This window comes from Myotis nattereri (genome assembly GCF_964212035.1).
Source record: "Myotis nattereri genome assembly, chromosome: 12".
Taxonomy (NCBI): domain Eukaryota; kingdom Metazoa; phylum Chordata; class Mammalia; order Chiroptera; family Vespertilionidae; genus Myotis; species Myotis nattereri.
This window is the reverse complement of record NC_138087.1, coordinates 11,372,966-11,397,811: the sequence shown is the minus strand read 5'-3', so window position 1 is coordinate 11,397,811 and position 24,846 is coordinate 11,372,966. Positions and strand designations below refer to the sequence as shown.

Below are 24,846 nucleotides of genomic sequence, written 5' to 3'. Positions count from 1 at the left end.
AGAGGAGCAAGGATTAGAAAACCTATTTGAAGAAATAATATCAGAAAACTTCCCTGATGTGGGGAAGAAAAAAGTCACACAAGCACAGAGAGTCCTAAGCAAGATGAACCCGAAAAGACCCACACCAAGACACATCATAATTACCATGGCAAATGTTCAGGACAAAGAGAGAATCTTAAAGGCTGCAAGAGAGAGACAGAAAGTTACATACAAGGGATCTCCCATTAGATTATCAAATGATTTCACAACAGAAACACATCAGGCCAGAAAAGAATGGACGGAAATTTACAAAGTGATGCAAAGCAAAGGACTGAATCCAAGAATACTCTATCCAGCAAGGCTATCATTCAAAATTGAAGGGGAAATAAGAAGCTTCACAAACAAAAAAAGGCTAAGGGAGTTTATCACCACCAAGCCAGCAATGCAAGAAATGCTAAAGGGACTGGTATAAAAAGAAGAAATAAAAAGCTAAGAAAGAAAACAGCCGTAAAAAATAGAAATGGCTACAAACAAGTACCTTTCAATAATAACTTTAAGTGTAAATGGACTAAATGCTCCAATCAAAAGACATCAAGTGGCTGAATGGATAAAAAACATGACCCATATTATTTGCTGTCTACAAGAGACCCATTTCAGAACAAAGGACTAACACAGACTGAAAGTGAAGGGATGGAAAAATATCTTTCAGGCAAATGGAAATGAAAAAAAAAGCTGGGGTAGCAATACTTATATCAGACAAAATAGACCTCAAAGTGAAGGCCATCACAAGAGATAAAGAAGGCCACTTCATAATACTAAAGGGATCAATACAACAAGAGGATATAACTCTGATAAACATATATGCACCCAATGTAAGAGCACCCAAATACATAAAAAAAACTCCTGGAAGATAGCAAGGGAGAGATCAACAACAATACAATCATAGTAGGGGACTTTAATACACCACTGACATCACTGGATAAATCCTCTAGACAAAAATTTGGCAAAGAAACAGCAATCCTAAATGACTCACTAGATCAGATGGACTTAATTGACATCTTCAGAACATTTCACCCCAAAGCCACGGAATATACGTTCTTCTCAAGTGCACATGGGTCATTTTCAAAAATAGACCACGTACTGGGTCACAAGCAAAGTCTCCCCAAACTCAAGAAGATTGAAATCATACCAAGCATCTTCTCAGACCACAATGGCATAGTATTAGAAATAAACTACAATAAAAACAATTCAAAACACTCAAACACTTGGAAGCTGAATAGCATGTTATTAAATATTGATTGGGTTACCAACGAGGTCAAAGAAGAAATTAAAAACATCCTGGAAACTAATGACAATGAAAACACAACAATCCAAAACCTATGGGACACAATGAAAGCAGTCCTGAGAGGGAAGTTTATAGCTCTACAGGCCTACCTCAAAAAACAAGAAAAAATGGTAGTAAATCATCTAACTCTACAACTCAAAGAATTAGAAAGAGAGCAACAAGAAAAGCCTAGAGTGAGCAGAAGGAAGGAGATAATAACGATCACAGCAGAAATAAATGACATAGAGACCAAAAAAAACCAATACATAAGATCAATGAAACTGAGAGCTGGTTCTTTGAGAGGATAAACAAGATTGATGAACCTCTAGCCAGGCTCACCAAGAAGCAAAGAGAGAGGACCCAAATAAATAAAATCAGAAATGACAGAGGTGAAATAACAACAGACCCCACAGAAATGTAAATGATTGTTAAAAAATACTATGAACAACTCTACTCCAACAAACCAGAAAACCTGGAGGAAATGGACATATTCCTAGAAAAATACAACCTTCCAAAACTCAATCAGAAAGAATCTAAAAATCTCAATAGGCTGATAACTGTGGGAGAAACGGAAGCAGTCATCAAAAAGCTTCCAGCAAACAAAAGCCCAGGGCCAGACGGCTTCACAGGGGAGTTTTACCAAACATTCAAGGAAGAACTAAAACCTATCTTCCTCAGACTATTCCAAAAAATTCAAGAGGAAGGAACACTTCCAAGCTCATTCTATGAAGCCAGCATAACCCTCATACCAAAAACAGATAAAGACAATACAATGAAAGAGAATTACAGGCCAATATCCCTCGTGAACATAGATGCCAAAATCCTCAACAAAATCTTAGCAAATCGGATCCAGCAGTACATCAGAAAGATCATACACCATTACCAAGTAGAATTTATCCCTGGGATGCAAGGATGGTACAATATCCACAAGTCAATAAACGTGATACATCACATAAACAAATTGAAAGAAAAAAACCACATGGTCATATCAATTGATGCAGAAAAAGCATTTGACAAAATCCAACACCCATTTCTGATAAAAACTCTCAGCAAGGTGGGAATAGAAGGATCATACCTCAACATAATAAAAGCCATATATGACAAACCCACAGCCAACATCATAATCAATGGGCAAAAACTAAAACCATTTCCCCTAAGAACAGGAACAAGACAGGGATGCCCACTCTCACCACTCCTGTTCGACACAGTACTGGAAGTATTAGCCATTGCAATTAGACAAGAAGAAGAAATAAAAGGCATCCAAATTGGAAAAGAAGAAGTAAAACTGTCCTTATTCGCAGATGACATGATATTGTGCATAAAAAAAACCTTAAAGACTCCACCAAAAACCTATTAGACTTGATAAATGAATTCAGCAATGTAGCAGGATACAAAATTAACCCCAAGAAATCTATGGCATTTCTATTTGCCAATAGTGAACTTACAGAAAGAGAGACTAAAAAAACAATCCCATTTACCATCACACCAAAAAAATTAATATACTTAGGAATAAACTTAACTAAAGAGGTAAAAGACCTCTACTCAGAAAACTACCGGATGTTGAAAAAGAGATAAAGACATAAAAAGATGGAAGAATATACCGTGTTCATGGATTGTTAGAATCAACATCATTAAAATGTCCATATTACCCAAAGCAATCTATAAATTCAACGCACTTCCAATTAAAATATACGAACAGCATATTTGACAGACCTAGAACGAACTCTCCAAAAATTCATCTGGAATAATAAAAAAAAAAAAAGGCCCCAAATAGTTGCAGCAATCCTGAGAAAGAAGAACAAAGTAGGTGGGATCTCAACACCTGATATCAAGCTGTATTACAAAGCCACCGTTCTCAAAACTTCCTGGTACTGGCACAAGAACAGACATATTGATAATGGAATAGAATAGAGAACCCAGAAATTGAACCGAACCAATATGCTCAATTAATATTTGACAAAGGAGGCAAGAACATACAATGGAGTCAAGATAGTCTCTTCAATAAATGGTGTTGGGAAAATTGGACAGATATATGCAAAAAAATGAAACTAGAGCACCAACTCACACCATACACAAAAATAAACTCAAAATGGATAAAGGACTTAAATGTAAGACAGGAAACCATAAAAATACTAGAGGAATTCAAAGGCAACAAAATCTCAGACATATGCCGAAGCAATTTCTTCACTGATACTACTCCTAGGACATTGGAAACTAAAGAGAAAATAAACAAATGGGACTACATCAAAATAAAAAGCTTCTGCACAGCAAAAGAAACCATCAACAAAACAACAAGAAAGCCCACTGCATGGGAGAACATATTTGCCAATGTTATCACCGATAAGGGCTTAATCTCCAACATTTATAGGGAACTCATACAACTTAACAAAAGGAAGATAAACAATCCAATCAAAAAATGGGCAAAGGACCTAAATAGACACTTTTCAAAAGAGGACATTCAGAAAGCCAAGAGACATATGAAAACATGCTCAAAGTCACTAATCATCTAAGAGATGCAAATCAAAACAATGAGGTATCACCTCACACCTGTCAGAATGGCTATCATCAACAAATCATCAAACGACAAGTGCTGGAGAGGATGCGGAGAAAAGGGAACACTCATGCTCTGCTGGTTGGAATGCAGAGTGGTGCAGCCACTATGGAAAATGGGGGGTACGGGAGGCTGGGGGAATGTCGGGGGGGGGGGAGGGAAGGAGACATATGTAATACTTTTTGTAATACTTTAAGCAATTAAAAAAAATAATAATAATATTGAATGTAAACTATAATTGAAAAATAAAATAGAATCCTGCAAAAAAAAAGTACGAAGTGGAAAATTGGGTCTCTGAATGGTTTGCCTCAAAACAAGAAAAGTTCTATTGGGACGCTATCCACAAATTACCTGAAAGATGGGGGAAATATGTAGCTAGCAATGGACATTACTTTGAATAAAGTACTGTTGATGTTGTTCTTGAAATTATCATGTTTTGATTACAAAATCCACATTACTAACCAATACACCTGGTAATTTCATGCAACTAAAGCTTTCTCCTGTGGGAGCCTCCAGAAATTTTTTCCCAGAGGTACCCCAAACAAAGGAGAAAGGCAATCCATGCATTTCTCAGGTAACAATATCTATGCTGACGTTTTTCACAGTAAATTACATTCACTCTAACGAATGACCTTCAGCCATAAAGTATTGTTACAAGTCCCTGACCGGGAATATGCACAGTCAGCTTTCACTTTATAAAAAGACTAGAGGCCCAGTGCACAAATTCGTACACATCAAAAGGAAATTAATTAGAAGAAATATTTTAGATGCCAGGGAGGGCCCACGGGAGGTTGGCTCTAGGGCATATTCAGCCTGTCTCACCCAGTCCTGATCAGCGGGACCCCAGTAGAACCTAACCTACAGGTTGGAGCGTCTGCCCCCTGGTGGTCAGTGTGCGTCACAGCGACTGGTCGAGCAAAGGATTGAACAGTCTACCAAACGGTTGGACACTTAGCATATTAGGCTTATATATATATATATAAACTAGAGGCCCAGTGCATGAAATTCGTGCAATGGAGTGGGGGGGTCCCTCAGCCTGGCCTGCACCCTCTCCAATCTGGGACCCCTTGGGGCTGCTGGCACCTAACCGCTCACCTGCCTGCTGGCCTGATCCCCCTAACTCAGCCGTGGGCAAACTACGGCCCGCGGGCCAGATCCGACCCGTTCGGCTGTTCCATCCGGCCCGCGGAGCCGAAAGAGCGGAGGGTTCTCTTGCTCTCCCCTCCGCTCCTTCACCAGCAGCAGTGTAAACATGGCAGCGTCGGAAACACGGCCGCAGCTCCTTCTTCTGAGTGGGTGGATTTATATCCGCCCATTCAGTAGAAGGAACTACCTCTCAATCTTCCAGAGGCTCCTTGTAATGCCCGCGGACGCGTCTCCCGACATCACCCTGGGAATGCGTAGACACCTTATCGTGGTGATGTAGGGAGGCACGCCCCTGGAGAGCACAGTATCAGAGCCTTTCTGAGGTAAGATTAAGAGCTCTACTCAAACACAATTTTTTCCTGTTCCCACATTCTGGACATCACAATGACTTGTTAATAAAACTACAAAGACTTTCAGCTGTAAAAACGCGTGCTACAGGGCATTTGTGTTAACATGCACCACTGCACATTAGCATCAACGCAAACATGATGGAAACCTGTGTACCCTGCATTAACCCTAGCTGCGCTGCATTGCAGTACTGCACCACACTGCAACGGCAGCACGGCTAGTGTGAACGAACCCTCATTCAGTGGGTTGAACAAAAAGTTTGTATAGAATGAGTCAGGAGTAGCTTCTTGACCAAGCTGCTGTAGATCACCCAAGATGGGATCAGGCTCAGAAAGCTCGCCTTAAATAGACAAAAACATGAGTGTCTGGGTGAAAAGAAGAGCAAGGAAGTTACAACTAAAACATCTCAGTTCATATTTATCATTTCAAAAACATATTTCTTCTGACTACTGAAGGTAAGTCCCAAAGTCTTCTAGTACAGTCATGTGTCACTTAACAAGAAGGATTCATTCTAAGAAATGCATCATTCGATGATTTCGTCATTGTGCGAACATCATAAAGCAAACTTACATGCTTTATGGTACCTCCTACTACACGCCTAGGCTGTGTGGTATAGACTGTTGTCCCTAGGCAACAAACCTGTACATCCTATCACTGTACTGAATGCGGTAGGCGATCATAACACAATGATAAGTATTTGTGTATCTAAACACAGAAAAAGTATATTTAATAATGTTAAATATGGTTACAATATGGTATAAAAGATAAAAAATGGTACATCTGTATGGGACACTTACCATGAGTGGCGCTCAGAAAACTAGAGTTGCTCTGGGTGAGTCAGTGAGTGAGTGGTGAGTGAATTAGAAGGCCCAGTACATTACTGTTTGCTACTGTAAACTTTTAATCACTATATAGTTAAGATACACTTTATTTTTAAGAATTTCACTCTTTAATAATGAATTAAGCTTAGCTTGCTTTAACTTTTCTACTTTATAAACTTTTTAAAAAATATATATTTTATTGATTTTTTTACAGAGAGGAAGGGAGAGAGATAGAGAGTTAGAAACATCGATGAGAGAGAAACATCGATCAGCTGCCTCCTGCACATCTCCCACTGGGGATGCGCCCACAACCCAGGTACATGCCCTTGACCGGAATCGAACCTGGGACCTTTCAGTCCGCAGGCCGACGCTCTATCCACTGAGCCAAACTGGTTTCAGCAACTTTTTAGTATTTTTAACTTTCAATTCTTTTGCAATAACACTTAGCATAAAACACAAACACATTTTATAACTGTACAAAAATTATTTGTTTCTTTATATCCTTATTCTATAAGTTTTTTCCTATTTTTACTTTTTGAACTTTTTTGTTAAAAACTAAGATACATGGAATACTATGCTGCTATAAAAAAGAAGGAACTCTTACCATTCATAACAACATGGATGGACCTGGAGAGCATTGTGCTAAGCAAAATTAGCCAGGCAGAGAAAGATAAATATCACGTGATCTCACTCATTTGTGGAATATAATGAACAACATAAACTGATGAACAAAAATAGATCCAGAATCACGGAAGCATCGAACAGACCGTCACACCTCAGAGAGAAGGTGGGGGGGGGGGTAAGAGATCAACCAAAGGACTTGTATGCATGCATATGAGCATAACCAATGGACACAGATAGTAGGAGAGTGAGGGCATGTGCTGGGGGTGGGAGCAGCTGGGGAGAGGTCAATGGGGGGAAAAGGAGACATATGTAACACTTTCAACAATAAAGCATTTAAGTAAATACAAAACAAAACAAACAAAAAAACTCAGATACAAACACACACTAGCCTAGGCGCACACAGGGTCAGGATCGTCACTGTCAAGTGACATGTCTTCCACCCCCGCATCCTGTCCCACTAGCAGGTCTTCAGGGGCAATGACATGCTCGTGTGAGGAGGTGTCACTCTTTTCGGAAATATGTCCATGACGGTTTGTTAAAATTTTGTTTTCATCATAGACTTGCTTGTGAGCAGATAATGCAACATGAGCATTCTTCTCTGTAAGTGAAAAACTTCTGGTGTTTTTAAATTAATGAATAACTTTGAAAGAAGCTTGTTGAGGTCTGCAAACCTTCTGCTAGAACCTTCACCATGAATTTTCTTAGAGATTCTTTTTCTGCTCCTGCAGTTTCCTTTCCCCTGGCTTCTTCTTCAGCTGCGCATCCCATTCCAACAACTCCTCCTCAGCCACTTCCTCAGACCCCCCCTCGGAGCTCCTCCTCCTTGTCATCCTCATTCACACCCAGGTTAAGGCTGTTTGCCATCTCAGCCACAGCCTTGTGGATTCTTGCAGCCTCCTCAATCTTGGCAAACCCTTTGAAGTGATGGACAAACTTCTTGAGTGTCTTCCTCCAGGTGCCATTCATACCCTCCTTGGTGGCATCACTCTAAGCCAGTGGTCGGCAAACTCATTAGTCAACAGAGCCAAATATCAACAGTACTTCTGCAAAATAGACTCGCCCAGGCCGAAAACCGACTTCTGCGCATGGGCCACGAAGTTTCAATCGCACTGTACGTGTGCCCACACGTGGTATTTTGTGGAAGAGCCACACTCAAGAGGCCAAAGAGCCGCATGTGGCTCGCGAGCCGCAGTTTGCCGACCATGGCTCTAAGCCCAAGCAAGGCTCCTGAAGCAGCTGAAGATGTAATTTTTCCAAAATGGCATCAGCGTCTTCGTCAGTTTCAGCAATGGCCTGGGCAAAGGTCGTCCTTAGGTAGTGAGCTTTAAAAGCTGCTATAACTCCCTGATCCACTGGCGTGTTTGGAGGGAGAAGCACACTTCGATTTTGGGATGAAGATCGCCAATACAAGGAAGATGTCTGGGGGGATTGTAAATAATAAGCTAAGTGTGGAAAGGTACTACAGTGGGGCCTTGACTTACAAGTGTCCCGACTAACGAGTTTTTTGAGATACCAGCTGTCTCTCGGAGGATTTTTTGCATTGAGTTGATAGAGTAATTTGAGTTAACGAGCTCCTTAACGAGCTCCTTAATGAGCTCAGTCTCAGAACGAATTAAACTCGTAAGTCAAGGCCCCACTGTATTCTCCAAACAGTGCTTCTCCATTTTGCTGGCATAGCCACTGAGGAGGGCGTCTTGGGAGGGAGGCGGGAGCACCGAGGGCTCGGTGTGGCTCCTGCACAATGGCCGTGTGTGCTGATGGACGTATGGGACGCCCTGCGCCTCTCGCTGCGCCAGGTCACACAGCGTTTCCATCTGACGCCTGAAACATTGCCCCAAGCAGGACTGCGATTCTGTCCTTAAATGCCTTAACCCCTGGCCTGGCCTTGGCCTCCTTATGGATGGAAGTCCTTTCCGGTTACATTCCAACAGGGCGTTCCCTCCATGCTGGACATTTGCTCTGGCGAGTGATGTTCCTCCACAACCCGCTCCTCTGGAGTTTCCAAAACTTCTCCAGCTGCCTTCACATCAGCACGTGCAGACTCGCCACTCACTGCACCTTGTGGAGGGACAACTGTTCTTGAATTGCTGGAAACCCCGGAGCCGGCAATGAACTCAGCATCACAGTCAGGCGCAGCCTTTTCTCTCAACATCACAAACTTTTTGCTTTGGACGTGACCACCTTGGTTCTGAGAGGGACACGCTCCTGTGGCTGGTCTTCAGTGCAGGTCGTTGATATAGTCCCTTCTCAGCTCCCCTCACTTTCTTCCTGTTATTTATGACCGTAGCTATGGTGGAATGGGCCATGTCTGACTGGGGAGCAATAACCATCCCTGATTTTCCAAATCCGCAGTCCTGAACCACAGTTCATTTCATCTCCAGGTCAATCGCTCAGCGTGGCCTCTTACTGGCAACATTAACAGTGGGTTCTGTGTGCGGAGGGGCCACAGTGAACAAACAACACAAGGTTAAATCAAGCACTAAAGAAAACGATGCACTCAAGGGACATGGCCAACACAGGAAGTATGAGGCTGCTGCCATGGTAACATGGCTTACTGTTTTACAGCAGACTTTTCATAAGTAGAAAGAGTACACATTTTTAAAAATTATAAGAAGTATAGTACAGTAAATATATAAACCAGTAACAGTCATTTATTATCATATCAAGTAATACACACTACAGATAATTGCATGTGCTATACTTCTTATTATTATTTTAAAGTTTTTAGTGTTGACGTTATTGCATGTGTCCCCCTCCCCCCCTTTGCCCACCTCCACCCACCCCACTCCCCCTTCTTCGGTCTTCACCAAACTATTGTCTGTGTCCACGGGGTTTGCATATAAGTTCTTTAGCTAATCCCTTCACTTTCTTTATCCAGTCACCCCCACCCCTCAGGCACAGGCCATGTGTCCATGCTTACGGTTCCATTTTGTTTGTCGGTTTATTTGTTCATTAGATTCCACATATTAGTGAGATTATATATTTGTCTTTCTCTGACTGGCTTATTTCATTTAACAGAATACTCTCCAGGTCCCTCCATGCTGTCACAAAGGGTAAAAGTTCCTTCTTTTTCACAGCCGCATAGTATTCCATGGTGTAAATGTCCCACAGCTTTTTTTATGCATTCATCTGCTGATGGGCACTTGGGCTGTTTCCAGATCTTGGCTGTTGTAAATAACGCTGGTATGAGCATAGGGGTGCGTACATTCTGAATGGTGTTTCAGGGACTCCTGGGATATATTCTCAGAAGTGGAATCACTGAAAATATAAAACTGGCAGCGTAGTAGGTTTGTTTACACCAGCATCACCGCAGACACGTAAGTGACATGTTGCTGCAACACTCTGGTGACTAAGCATCAGTAGGCAATAGGAAGTTTGATCTTCGCTCCATTGTAACCTATGGGGCCACCATCAGACATGTGGTCTATTGCTGACAAGAGCATAGGTGTATGGTGCATGGCTGAAGCGGCTAAAATTTAAAGCTTTTGTGACACTTTCTCAGCAAACAAGGTTTTCTCAGAAACCAAAACAGGCACTTACAGGACCAGCCCTGAGGAAATTCTAAATAAAGAGAACTGAGTCCACAGCAAAGCAGCACCCGCGCCCCCTTCCTCTCAGCGAGCATTTCCTCCTCCTGCTGCTCCCTCTCCCAGTGTCTGCATGTCCTTCCCGCCCAGGTTCTATGACAGTGAGGCTGCAGGAGAAAGCAGATCTGTCTAAAGCTCTTTGCTGATGCTGGGAACCGCACTACACGGACACTGTTGTGTTTTCACTATCAGCGTGCACATTCGCATCGACCTTTGTTTCATGTTTGTATTTGTTTCTGTCTTTAAAAATATGTTTTTATTGATATTTTTAGAGAGAGAGGAAGGGAGAGTGAAAGAGAGAGACAGAGACAGAGGGACAGAGAGAGAAAGAGAGAGAGAGAGAGAGAGAGAGAGAGAGAGAGAGAGAAATATCGATGTAAGAGAGAACAGCAATCCGTTGCCTCCTGCATGCCCCCTACCAAGGATCAAGCCCACAACCCAGGCATGTGCCCTGGCCAGGAATGGAACCAGCAACCTCTGTGCATGGGACAACTCTCAACCAACTGAGCCACACTGGCCAGGCCTGTATTTATTTCTAAAAGTGGCCAGGGAATGGCAAGAACTCGTGGTGCCACACGCTAGTGAACCTTATTTTCATGTGACGGGGCCCATGGCGTGCCGGGACCAGCTCACTGCTCACAGAGCCAGCTGTGCACGCTCCCCACTCATGTGCAGTGGCAGCACACTGGAGGGTTTAAATCATGGAAATCAGCAAATGCTACAAATCAGGTGCTTGTTTTACTTTTCTCCTGGATGGCCAGAGTTAAACATTTACTAACGGGGTCAGAGGCCACAGTAGCCCCACGGAGACGCTCCCTGGGTCTCGGCCGGCTCTTCCAGGAGCTCTGGAGCCTCCTTCCTTTCTGAGGGAGAAGTGAGGCAGCCAGGGGTGAGACTTCCCGCCTTGGGGACGCACCAGGCCTCCAAGAGCAAGGAAGAGCTGGCTCAGCCCACAGGGCCGCCTGCACACCTGTGCTCACACGCTTCAAGAAGGAGAAGTTATCAATTACCAAGATTTCATGGACGAGGCAGCCGCAGGTTTCATCGCCAAATGTGACGTAATTGAGCGATTCTTTAACAAACTCATCGGCAGTCTTGGTCATCAGGCTGGTGTTGAGATTCTTTGTCATTGGGGTTGAAACAGCATAGGGGGTCAGCACCTACAATGGGAAATAAAGCTGTAACACAGGAGCCATCTGCCCATCCCTGAGAAGTGAGCCCGCATCTCCCCATCCCTTCCTTTCCCAACTCCGGCCATCCTGTCAGAAGTTCCAGGGTTCGAAACAGGGAGGGGCACTGCACAGGCACAGAAGCGGCACAGCGCTGGCAATCAGCCTCTGGTTTCCCTTTGCCACTAACGCCAGGGGAGGCCTCGGCCACACATCACGGTGCCCCGAGTGCACACGGCTGAGGCATGAGCCAGCTCTCCGAGCATGGCTACCAGGCTTTGAAATAAAAGTGCAAGACACTCAGTTCAACCAAATCCAGAAAAACAGCAGCAACAACAAAATTCAGTATAACTGGGGGAGACAAAATGGCGTCCAAATAGGCAGATGTGTCCTGCACCTTCTCATGGAGCAGATAGAAGAAACAACTAAATCAAATAACATCCACCCGGAATTGGCAAATTAAACACAGCTGGTGAGACGATCTGTGGCTGGAAAGGACAGAGGACGCCTGGAGAACGTTTTTCTCTCTCCTTTCTTTTTACTCCTTATAAAAAATTGATCTTCTTTATCTGCTTTACTGACGTGTTACTATTATACTACTCTCTGCTGGCTTACTCATATATCTAATTTCCTCTCCCCTCCTCCAAGTCCTTGTACACTTCTCTTTTCTCTTTCTTCGCTAGCCATTTTTTATGCTTTTGTTTTTCCTGCCCTTGCTTGCTCTCTTCTTCTCCTAGTTGCTTAATTAGTTACACTCACCAAACTCAAGCCTATTTGCTCTCTACTCTAGTGTCCTTTTCCAAAAATAGATGAATATACAGGTAGATAGATAATAGATTAAAGAAAGGGAAGAATTTTTTAATTATTATTTTGTTTTTTACTTTTCTTCTTATCCACTCATTCTCTTTCTACCTCCTCTATATAGAACTGTGGCCATTTACCCACTCATTCAATTCCTTTACCTTACCTTCTGGAAATAAGCTGTGCTTCTTCAGATTCAGTTCCCCCCTTTTTTCTGGGTGTTTGTGGTTTGCATTTTTTGGTTTATTTGTTTGTTTTGTGGACTTTTCTCCCCATATACATATATTTTCCCCCTTCTTTTTTCTTCTTTTTCTTTTCTCTCTTACCTTTTTTTCCTTTTCTCAATATCATTTCTGTGCTCTTTTCTCTCCCCTAATTCTCTTTTCTCTGGTGGTCACCTTTATTGGGGTTATCAGTGTCATGAATACATTCTTGTTTTGTTCCCTCTGTGTTGTGTCTTGTTGAGTTGTGTTTTGTACCTCTCAGTCAATGTGGTAGAGGGTGAACCACATAACCAGACACCCTGAAGGAGCAAAAAGGGGAGACAAAGAAACAGACCCCATATGAAAAGGAGGAATAGCCAGAAAAGGAAGTAAATGAAATGGAGGCAAGAAATTTGTCAGAGAAAGAATTCAGAGCAATGGTCATAAGGACACTGAAAAGGATGGAAGACAATTCAACAACATGTGTAAGAATCAATAGGAAATGGAGAAGAGCCAAGAAGAAATGAAGAATGACGTAGAACACAATAGAAAGCATCAGTAGTAGACTAGCAGAAACTGAGGACTGCACCAGCAAGCTAGAAGGCAAGGTAGGAAAAAACACCCAAGAAGAGCAGCAACTGGAAAAAAAAAAAAAAAACTTAAAAAGCAGGAAGAGATCCTAAGGGAGCTCTGGGATAACACAAAACATCCACATAATAGGGGTGCCAGAAGGAGAGAAAACTGAGCAAGGAATAGAAAACCTGTTTGAAGAAATAATGACAGAAAACTTCCCTGATATTGGGAAGAAAAAACTCACACAAGTTCAAGAAGCACAGAGTCCCAAACAAGAGGATCCCAAAAAGACCAACACCAAGACACATCATAATTAAAATGGCAAACACCAACAACAAAGTAAGAATTTTAAAGGCTGCCAGAGAGAGACAAAAAGTTACCTATAAGGGATTTCCCATTAGACTATCAACTGATTTCTCAACAGAAACACATCAAGCCAGAAGGGAATGGAATGAAATATACAAAGTGATGCAAAGCAAGGGACTGAATCCAAGAATACTATACCCAGCAAAGCTATCATTCAAAATTGAAGGTGAAATAAGTATCTTCAGACAAAAAAGGGCTAAGGGAGTTTATTACCACCAAGCCACCAATGCAAGAAATGCTAAAGGGACTGCTATTAAAAGAAGAAATCAGCCGAGACTGGTTTGGCTCAGTGGATAGAGCGTCGGCCTGCGGACTGAAGGGTCCCAGGTTCGATTCCGGTCAAGGGCATGTACCTGGGTTGCGGGCACATCCCCAGTAGGAGATGTGCAGGAGGCGGCTGATCGATGTTTCTCTCTCATCGATGTTTCTAACTCTCTATCTCTCTCCCTTCCTCTCTGTAAAAAATCAATAAAATATATTTTAAAAAATAAATAAATAAATAAAAGAAGAAATCAGAAGGGAAGAAGGAACACAGGCATAGAGAATAAAAATGGCAACAAACAAGTACCTATCAATAATAACCTTAAACATAAATGGATTAAATGTTCCAAACAGAAGACATAGGGTAGCTGAATGGATAAGAAAACATGACCCATATATATGCTGTCTACAAGAGACCCACCTCAGAACAAAGGACTAACACAGACTTATAGCAAAGGTATGGGAAAAAAATTTTCAGGTGAATAGAAATGAAAAAACAGCTGGGGTAGCAATACTTATATCTGACAAAATAGACCTCAAAGTGAAGGCCATAACAAGAGATAAGGAAGGCCACTTCATAATACTAAAGGGAGCAATTCAACAAGAGGATATAACTCTGATAAACATATATGCACCCAATACAGAAGCACCCAAATACATAAAAACACTTCTGGAAGATATCAAGGGAGAGATCGACAGCAATACAGTCAACTTTAATACCCCATTGATGCCACTGGATAAATCCTCTAAACAAAAAATCAGCAAAGAAACATCAATCCTAAATGACTCACTAGATGAGATGGAATTAATTGACATCTTCAGAACATTTAATCCCAAAGCAGATATACATTCTTCTCAAGTGCACATGGGACATTTTCAAAGATAGCCCATATATTGAGATACAGGCAAAGTCTCCTCAAATTCAAGAAGATAGAAATCATATCAAGCATCTTCTCAGATCACAATGGCATACAATTAGAAATCAACTACAATAAAAAAAATGAAAAAAAATTAAACACTTGGAGGCTAAATAGCATGCTATTAAACAATGATTGGGTTACCAAAGAGATCAAAGAAGAAGTAAAAAGTATCCTGATAAGAAACAACAATGAAAACACAACAATCCAAAATCTATGGGACAGAGTGAAAGCAATCCTGAGAGGGAAGTACATAGTTCTGCAGGCCTACCTCAAAAAAACAAGAAAAATGGTAATAAATTACCTAACCCTACAATTTAAAGAATTAGAAAGAGCCCTAACTGGTTTGGCTCAGTGGATAGAGTGTCAGCCTGTGGACTGAAGGGTCCCAGGTTCGATTCCGGTCAAGGGCATGTACCTTGGTTGCACGCACATCCTCAGTGGGGAGTGTGCAGGAGGCAGCTGATCGATGTTTCTCTCTCATCGATATTTCTGACTCTCTGTCCCTCTCTCCTCCTCTCTGTAAAAAATCAATAAAATATATATATTTTTAAAAAGAATTAGAAAGACAGTAACAAGAAAAGCCCAGAGTAAGCAGAAGGAAGGAAATAATAAAGATCAAAGCAGAAATAAATGACATACAGACAAAAAAAAAATACAAAAGATCAATAAAACCATGAGCTGGTTCTTTGAAAGGATAAACAAGATCGATGAGCCTCTAGCTTGGCTCACCAAGAAACAAAGAGAGAGGGCCCTAATAAACAAAATCAGAAATGAAATAGGTGAAGTAACAACAGACCCCACAGAAATACAAAGGATTGTAAAAAAAAAAAAAATACTATGAACAACTCTACTCCAACAAACTGGACAGCCTAAATGAAAGGGACATATTCCTAGAAAAATACAAGCTTCCAAAATTCAATCAGGAAGAATAAAAAAACCTGAATAGGCCAATAACTACCGATGAAATTAAAGCAGTAATCAAAAATCTTCCAACAAACAAAAGCCCTGGTCTGGAGGGCTTTAGAGGATAGTTCTACCAAACATTCAGAGAATTAAAACCTATCCTCCTCAGACTATTCCAAAAAATTCAAGAGGAAGGCACACTTCCAAGCTCTTTCTATGAAGCCAGCATTACCCTATTCCAAAACCAGATAAAGACACCACAAAGAAATAGAACTACAGGCCAATATCCTTGATGAACATAGATGCTAAAATCCTCAACATAATTCTAGCAAATTGGATCCAGCATTACATTAGAAAGATCATACAACATGACCAAGTGGGATTTATTCCGGGGATACCAGGAGGGTACAATATCTGTAAATCAATAAATGTGATACGTCACATAAACAAATTGAGAGACAAAAATCACATAATCATATCAATCAATGCAGAAAAAGCATTTGACAAAATCCGCACCCTTTCTTGATTTAAAAAAAAAACCTCTCAGCCAAGTGGGAATATAGGGAGCATACCTCAACATAATAAAAGCCTTATATGACAAATCTACAGCCAACATCATACTCAATGGGCAAAAACTAAACTCATTTCCCCTAAGAACGGGAACAAGACAAGGATGCCCACTTTCACCACTCCTGTTCGACATAGTACTGGAACTGCTAGCCATAGTGATCAGACAAGAAGAAAAAATAAAAGGCATCCACATTGGAAAAGAAGACGTAAAATTGTCATTATTTGCAGATGACATGATATTGTACCTAGAAAACCCTAAAGACCACATCAAAAAACTACTAGACTTAATAAATGAATTTGGCAATGTCACAGGATACAAAATTAACACCCAGAAGTCTATGGCTTTTTTATACACCAATAATGAACTCACATAAAGAGAAATTAAAAAAAAACAAAAACCATTTACCACTGCAACAAAAAAATTAAGATACCTAGAAATAAACTTAAATAAGGAGGTAAAAGACCTCTACTCAGAAAACTACAGGGCATTGAAAAAAGAGATAGAGGAAGACATAAACAAATAGAAGAACATACCGTGTTCATGGATTGGTAGAATCAAAATCATTAAAATGTTCATACTACCCAAAGCAATTTATAGATTCAGTGCAATCCCCATTAAAATACTAACAGCATATTTCACAGACCTAGAACAAACTCTCCAAAAATTCATCTGGAATTAAAAAAAAGACCCCAAATAGCCACAGCAATTCTGAGAAAGAAGAACAAATTTGGAGGGATCACAATACCAGATATCAAGCTATATTACAAACCCACTATTCTCAAAACTGCCTGGTACTGGCACAAGAACAGACATATAGACCAAAGGAACAGAACAGAGAACCCAGAAATCAACCCAAGCTATTAGGCTCAATTAATATTTGACAAAGGAGGCAAGAGCATACAATGGAGTCAAGACAGTCTCTTCAATAAATGGTGTTGGGAAAATTGGACAGATACATGCAAAAAAATGAAACTAGTTCACCAGCTTACACCATACATAAAAACAAACTCAAAATGGATAAAGGACTTAAATGTAAGATGGGAAACCATAAAAACCTTAGAAGACTCCATAGGCAGCAAAATACCAGACATATGTTGTAGCAGTATCTTTACCAATATGGAAACTAAGGAGAAAATAAACAAATGGGACTACATCAAAATAAAAGGCTTCTGCACAGCAAAAGAAAACAACAAGAAAGCCCACTGCATGGGAGAACATATTTACCAATGTTACATCCAATAAGGGTTTAATCTCCAAAATTTACAGGGAACTCATACAACTTAACAAAAAGAAGATAAACAATCCAATCAAAAAAATGGGCAACGGACCTAAATAGACACTTTTCAAAAGAGGACATACAGAAGGCAGAGAGACATATGAAAACATGCTCAAAGTCACTAATCATCTGATAGATGTAAATCAAAACAACAATGAGGTACCATCTCACACCTGTCAGAATGGCTATCATCAACAAATCAACAAACAACAAGTGTTGGAGAGGTTGTGGAGAAAAAGGAACCCTCGTGCACTGCTGGTGGGAATGCAGACTGGTGCAGCCACTATGGAGAACAGTATGGAGTTTCCTCACAAAATTAAAAATAGAACTCCCATTTGACCCAGTGATCCCACTTCTAGGAATATATCCTAAGAAACCAGAAACACCAATCAGAAAGGATATATGCACCCCTATGTTCATAGCAGCACAATTCACCATAGCTAAGATCTGGAAACAGCCTAAGTGCCCATCAGCAGATGAGTGGATTAAAAAATGGTGGTACATCTACACAATAGAATACTACTCTGTGGTAAAAAAAAAAAAAAAAAAAAAAAAAAAAAGGAATTTTTACCATTTGCAACAGCATGGATGGAGCTGGAGAGCATTATGCTAAGCAAAATTAGCCAGTCGGAGAAAGATAAGTATCACATGATCTCACTCATATGTGGGATATAATGAACAACATAAACTGATGAACAAAAATTGATCCAGAGACTAAAACACTGATCAGACCATCCAACCTCAGAAAGAAGGCAGGGGAGGGGGGTGGGTTAGAGACCAATCAAAGAACTTGTATGCATGCATATTAGCATAACCAATGGACACAGACAATGGGGCGGTGGGGGGGGGATTACTGGGGGTGGGGGCAGGAATGGAGGGGGCAGTCAATCGGGGGGGAAGGGGGGGGAAAGGAGACATGTAATACTTTAAAAAAAATTTTTAAATTCGGTATAACTATGTCCCAAGTACTCCATGGGCTATATTTACATTTAAATTTTCACTTATTTATCTGAAATTCAGATTTTATTGGGTGTTCTGTATTTTATCTGGCAACCCTCGCTCAGACGTGTGTTTCTAACGCACACAGCCAACGATGGGGCAACTAAAGCCTCTGGGTTGCACATTCACAACCCCCTCTTTCCACCCACGGCCTCCACACCTGGCAGGAGGCTGACTTTCTCCCAGACACACAGAGCTGGCATCTTTAGAGAAAAAAGGTCCGTGCTTGTTTTCTTGGTTTTACTTTTCTTCACATCACGTTTGCAATTTTCATCATGTCAGCTTTTCTTCACATCACCCCTGACATGACACTGTTATGAATGAATCAGTTATGAATCAGTCAACACGATTGAATGGGCCCTCATGGAAATGAACGCTATCGTCGTTAATCGGCAAAACACTTTCTTCCACCGATCTCACCGTGTTCCTCCTGGAGAGATGCAGGAGTATGCATTCCCAACCCACTCCCAGGTGGGGAAATAGTAAGTATTTTCATTCCCACAGTGGGGTTTGGTTCACAAAACACCTCATTGTGGAGCACAGGGGCTTCATAAACAGGGGTGAAATGTGCGTATTTGTTCATTCATTAGATCTTTATAAGAACCTAGAGAAGTGAGCAGCCATGGTAAACATGCCCTTTTTACAGATGGGGAGATTCTCTCTCATCGATGATGTTTCTCTCTCCCTCCCTCTCTGCAATCAATAAAAATTTTTTTTTAAAAGAAGTATGCGTCTATCATTTTACTTTTTATCCAATCCCAGAGGTCCCCGCATTCCCCACCCCCCTTTGCTCCTTCCCTCCTACCCTCCCTCCCTCTCTCTCTCATCTATCACCAGTGGATTTCCTGTAACCCACTTACGTCTCCTCCTTGGATTGTCACTTATAAAACAAAGTGCTGCCCGGCCTGTTTTGGTCAGTGGGTAGAGCATCTGCCTGGGAACCAAAGGGTCCCGGTTGATTCCAGTCAAGGGCGCAGGCCCGGGTTGGGGGCTCGATCCCCAGTAGGGGCTGTGCAGGTGATTCTGGGAAACTGAGGCTCGCGGAGTTTCAGCAGGTTTTCCAGGATCACTCACATGGCAAGTGGCAGAGCTGGGATTTGAAAATCAAACTCAAGTCTCTAGTGCCTGCTTCGTTGCCCAATTCACAAATCTTCATTGAGCACCAATTACGTAAGTGTCTGGAGAGGCCAGTGGTTCCGAAAGGTCGCCTCTCTCACTCCTAGGAGAGCAGCTCCGAGGCTCCTGCCTCCAGGAAGGGGCCCCTCCCCTCCCCCACCTCCTCCCACCCCTGCTGCCCCACGGAACACTCACTTGGCAGCCCCAGCCTCTCTCACCACAATTCTCAAGATCATGGTGACGCTAAGCCTGTCATATGGCCAGTAAGGAAGTAGCGCTGGTAAGCATTCGTGTGGTTCACCAAGTATTTTTAGTTCTGTTCTCCTCCAGGCACGTGAGAGAATTACACATGGTTGGGTGGGACCATGTGACCAGATCTGGCCCATGAGTGTGAGCAAAAGTGACCGGCGTCTTTTCTGAGCCAGAGCCCTTGTTTATCAAAGCAAGACCCTCTGGAACTGCTTCCACGTTGCCCTGGCGCGTCAGCTCACAACCCCCACGGAGCAGCTGCTCCCTCCGCCGGTCCCTGCGTCACTGCCCCGAGCTGATGCCCTGGCAGCTCCCAGTCGATGCGCATCATGAATGAGAAATAAATCTTTGTGGTTGGAAGTCAGTGCGGTGTGAAGGGTTATGTTTTGCTGCAGCGAACCGCCTGCACGGGGCAGCACTTGTGCAAAAGGAATCTGTCTGCAGCGGGAGCTGGAAGATGGGCAGGAAGGGCAATCCCTGATGGGCGGGACTTCAGTCAGCAGGGCAAAGAGCGGGTGGCCTAGCGGCAGGGTGTGCTGTTCCCGTCACTCAGCGGCGGAAGTCGATGTTAATTGCAAAGTTCTCACCATTAATTCATATCTGCCTTTTGAATAAACTTTACCTATAGCTGGTTAACTTATAGCGTAGCCACCTGAGATCGTCTCATACCCGTGAGCATTTTAATTGAAATCCACATGCACACCAATGATTGTAAAGATGTTGCGTGACCCCTAGCTGGTTTGGCTCAGTGGATAGAGCGTTGGCCTGTAAACTCAAGGGTCCCGGGTTCGATTCCGGCCAAGGGCACATGCCTGGGTTGTGGGCTTGATCCCCTGTAGGCAGCCAATCAATGATTCTCTCTCATCATTGATGTTTCTCTCTCTCTCCCTCTCCCTTCCTCTCTGAGATCAATAAAAACATATTAAAAAAGAAAAAAAAGAGAGAGATGCCACGGTGAGTGAGCCTTTCCACTTCTAATACTATGCCGTACAACTTCCTCCCAAACAGCAACAAAGCCCTGCAAATACACCTTTTATTCCAGGTCCTAGAAATCACTGGACTCTGAGCTGCGAGCCAGCCGCGTGGACATCACTGACACAAGATGTCCTATTGCTCAGCCTACAGGCAGCGACAGCCCGATCGGTGTGCGGCTGTGGGTGAAGGTGCAGCCGAGCCCCTCTGCCCGCGGCTCAGAGCCAGGGGTGAGGACCTCTGGGCCCAGCACAGATGAGCAGCCCGCAAGGGGGGCACCCCCACCCCTTCCAACGTGGACCGGTGCCCGTGTCTCTTTCCCTCTCCACCATCCTCCCACACAAGCCCGTCTCCCGTACCTACAGCAGAGAGGAAAGCATGGCCGACCAGGCCCCAACTTCTGGCGTGATGCAGCATCGGGTAGCAAGAGGGGTGACAGCGCTCCTGGGCACTCACTCACACTGCCCCGTCTCCTGCTCCAGCCCAGGGCACGGCAGAGGGTGGCAGCAGGCGCGGCCACAGGGCACAGCGGCCAGTGCAAGGGCCGCAGGAACCCCGAGAGTCATGCAGACCGCTCCTCCCGCTGCACTTCAGCACCAGCCCTGCAGGAGGCAGTGGCCGGCTCCACGGGGACCTGGAGCGCCTCTTCAGGGGACTCGGAACTGTCAGCCTCACCTGGATAATTATTCCTTTCTCCTTATATTCCGCTTGCAGGGCCTTGGAAAACGTGCACACAAAAGCCTGGAGCGAGAAGGAGAAACACCTCAGGGCCCGGAGCTTGCTTTCTCCCTCCGAACCAACTTTGCAGGTTCCAGGGGCCCCGCAGGAGCCCACCACGTTGTCTTAAAACGTGGCCGCTTCTCTGATGCGAGTTAGGACTTCATCTCTTGGTCTGAGAAGAGATCCCGCAATGAATGGGAACATACATGGTGGGGATAAATACATACCTCGGGCCACTGCACATACATGACCCAACCCAGGGGTGGGGGGCTGTCCCTTGTGTAGAGCACCCCCCCCCCGAGTTTGTTTTTAAGACGAGGGCACGGGGACACCTGGCTAGGCCTCCAGGGCAGGGAGGAAACCAGAGTGGACAGCAGGGTTCCCAGGCCAGGAGGTGAGTGAGGGCTGGGGCCAGGGCTGCACCCGCCTGCGCCCCATCCCCCTCCATGCTGCTGCAGGCCTTCGCCAGCCCTCAGCCAGGCTGTGCCCCCTTCTGTGCACCTAAACCCCTGCTGACTAGCTCCGCCCTGGACACAGGACAGCGCCTCCTGGCCATCTGCCCATGGGCCGGCCAGATGGGCCAAAGGAAAATGGCAAGCAGGAACAGCAAGGGGAGGGAGGAGGAGCCTGGAACTCCGCGCTGTCGCTCACCTTGGAAGCCGAATACATGGAGTAGAAAGGCCAGGGAAAGAGGGCCACCCCGGAAGAAATGTTCAGGACGAGCCCTTTCCTCCTAAAAGGCAAAGAAGCAACGTTTCAGGGGCTGTGCTGCCTGGGGGCTCCGTGAGAAGGAAGAAACCGAGGGGCGCGTGTGAGCCTGGGGAACCCCTCTCTGCGTCCCTCAGGGCCACGGCCCCACACGGTGACCCTGGGCAGTCAGTGGGCGTCAGGGCTTGCCACCGGGAAGGGGTTCTGCTGCAACAAGGGGCCCCCACCGAAACGCAGGAACCCACTGAGCGCAGACAGGAGGGGAGGGGATCCTTCCCCCTCGGGCGCGGGCACAGGCGCTCAGGGCCCTTCTGCCCATGACGACCCTCAACAAGGTAGATGCCGTCAGCCTTGGGTGGAGCTGGATGGCCCATCACCTGCTCACACAGGAGTCCTCACAAGTCCCGGGGTTCCCTAAGTGCCCTTTGGAAATGTAATCCCTTTAATCCACCCCAATGAGACCGGTTTAATCCAGAAAAACCATGAAACTGCACATTAGAATAGCAGGGCCAGCCTCGCTTCCTTGAGGGAGGACAAAGCCATCGGCCACTTGCTGTTCATGAACACGGCCTGAGACCGGCTCCCGTGGGTGCCTGAGACCGGCTTCCGTGGGTGCCTGAGACCGGCTCCCGTGGGTGCGTGAGACCGGCTCCTATGGGTAGGTAACACGGTGATAAACACGTGGCGTAAATGGAGGCACTGATGGGGTGCTGATGGGGTGCTGATGGGGTGCTGATTTTTACCACTAAACTGGAGTATTCATTCTGACAACAGCTGAAAGTTATAATAACAAAGAGATGGTCTTGGTCTCAGGCCAACTTCTGAAGTTTTTTTTATGCTCAACCTAAGTTAATTTTTTACTACAATGTGTGCTTAATCCGCTGTTCCCTTCCTCCCTCCAGTGGATGTTACACTTGACCTTCAATATGCTTGTGTGTTGCCAAGCTGGCCGGGGCAGAATGTTATTTCCCCTGTAATGTCCATGTCCTGTCATCACAGTGTTATCACTTGTTAAAGCCGCAGCCAGAGGCGCCCCAGCCCCAGCCTCCACACCCGCCGCCGGCCAGGCCAGGGAGCCCGTGCGCTCCACTGTTTCAAAGAAAGGCCTCACCTTGCCTCCATGTGCTTCAGAATGAGCTGGGTCATCTACAAGAGAAGGTCAACGTTAAGCCTTGACAATAGCAATGGGGGTGCAACTTGGGGGAGTGGGTGTGGGAGGGGGCTGGGGAACTGCCTAATCTTCTCAGATGGCCACGTGCATTGGAGGTCATTCTGGCAACACTAGAGTCAGGCCGGAACCTACAGGGCGCAACTCAGAAAATGGCCAACTTCTCAGAGGCCTCTGGTTTCTCCTGCTAAAGCCCCAGTCTTCCTGCAAAACGAGGGCAGTGGAAAATCATGGAAACTGTCCTGGTGTGGGGCCAGCGCTGAGGGTCCCAGATACTCTCTACCCAGGAGACAGGCACGCGGAGGCTGCTCGTCACAAGCCTCAGCCATGAGTGAGGACGGGGGGCGCCAGGACATCACACAGGTGTCCATGAGCGTCGCAAGTACCGGGAAGGACACCTGACAATCCAACAGCGGCCGCATAAGCAACCTGCAGGTGGTCTGTGCTAGCTCCCCAGACAGACATGTCTGTCTGTCGGTCTGTCAGAATCACAACTGTATTGGGAAGTCCCTTCCCCCTCCCAACCTTCTGCCCCAAAAGAGGTCTTTTCTGCAACTTCCGGAGCTTAAACATCCCGTTAAAGAGCTTTTCACGTCGTAATTGTAAGGCACACGTTTTAAGAATTAAGGAGGCGGCAACTGTGTGGACTAAAGGGTTCTCAAACGTACATCCGAGTGGACGGGGCCCTGTCTGGGGAGCAGGTTTGAGACAGAGAGGAACCAAACGGGTGGGGCAAAGCAGAGAAATCAAAAGGCCTGGGGCCAGAAGACTAGCTCTGCCAGTCTCTGCACGTGGCCTGGGAGCCCCAGGAGCTCCCGGGGGGCTCTGTCCCTGCCACGCCCTATCTGCGGGGCCTCCAGAGTGGGGGGTGGTCCCTAGGACCCACGGGACTGCCTCCTGAAAGCCTGGATTTGAAGGGAGGTGAGAAAAGGATGAGGGCTAGATTGTCATCACCCTTCCTTGGCTTTTCCAGCGTCACTGAGGAGCACGCCAGCACGTCCTCAAAGCCTCCCGGCTGAATGCTCTAGCCTCCCGGGGGAGTAATCCCAGTTAGAGAGAGGACGTCGGGTTTGCGAGCTCTGTCACAAAGCTCCCAATATTTAGTCTCTGATCTCACCTTCCTTTTGCCCACAAGCTCATCTCCCATCCCTGCCCTGACAGGGGCCTCTCCTACTCCCAGACGGCTCCTGTGGAATAAATAAGGGATACTTGTCATGCCTCCCACCAGCGTGGACAGCTGGGGTGGCATGCTTATAAGCTAACCTCCCGTGTGTTTTCTCTGTTATTTAGGGAAGTTAGTGTCTAACAATATATAAAATAATTGTTTAGCAAATCAAAACATTCCTCTGCTAAAGGAGTCAGGGTTATCAAATACATCTGGGAAGCCCCTTGATCAAATGGACCAAGAGTGAGAGATCCACGTGTCAAATAATGTGAAAGATTTTAGTGATAAGACTACCGACAACAGTTGGAAATATAAAACTTACATAT

At 44.5% G+C, this 24,846-nt stretch overlaps 1 protein-coding gene across 1 annotated transcript in view; it reads right to left on the bottom strand.

Annotated features, from left to right (window-relative positions):
• Positions 1-5,586: 5,586 nt before the first annotated feature.
• The window catches only part of LOC308528431 (17-beta-hydroxysteroid dehydrogenase type 3-like), a gene marked incomplete at both ends in the record, with an annotated part of 42,101 nt that continues 22,841 nt past the window's right edge, over positions 5,587-24,846 (bottom strand). The window contains 5 exons of the mRNA XM_081104032.1: positions 5,587-5,688; positions 11,391-11,540; positions 21,435-21,500; positions 22,131-22,212; positions 23,299-23,333. Of these exons, the coding sequence (XP_080960158.1) occupies positions 5,587-5,688; positions 11,391-11,540; positions 21,435-21,500; positions 22,131-22,212; positions 23,299-23,333 (435 nt within the window). The remainder of the gene's footprint in view (positions 5,689-11,390; positions 11,541-21,434; positions 21,501-22,130; positions 22,213-23,298; positions 23,334-24,846) is intronic.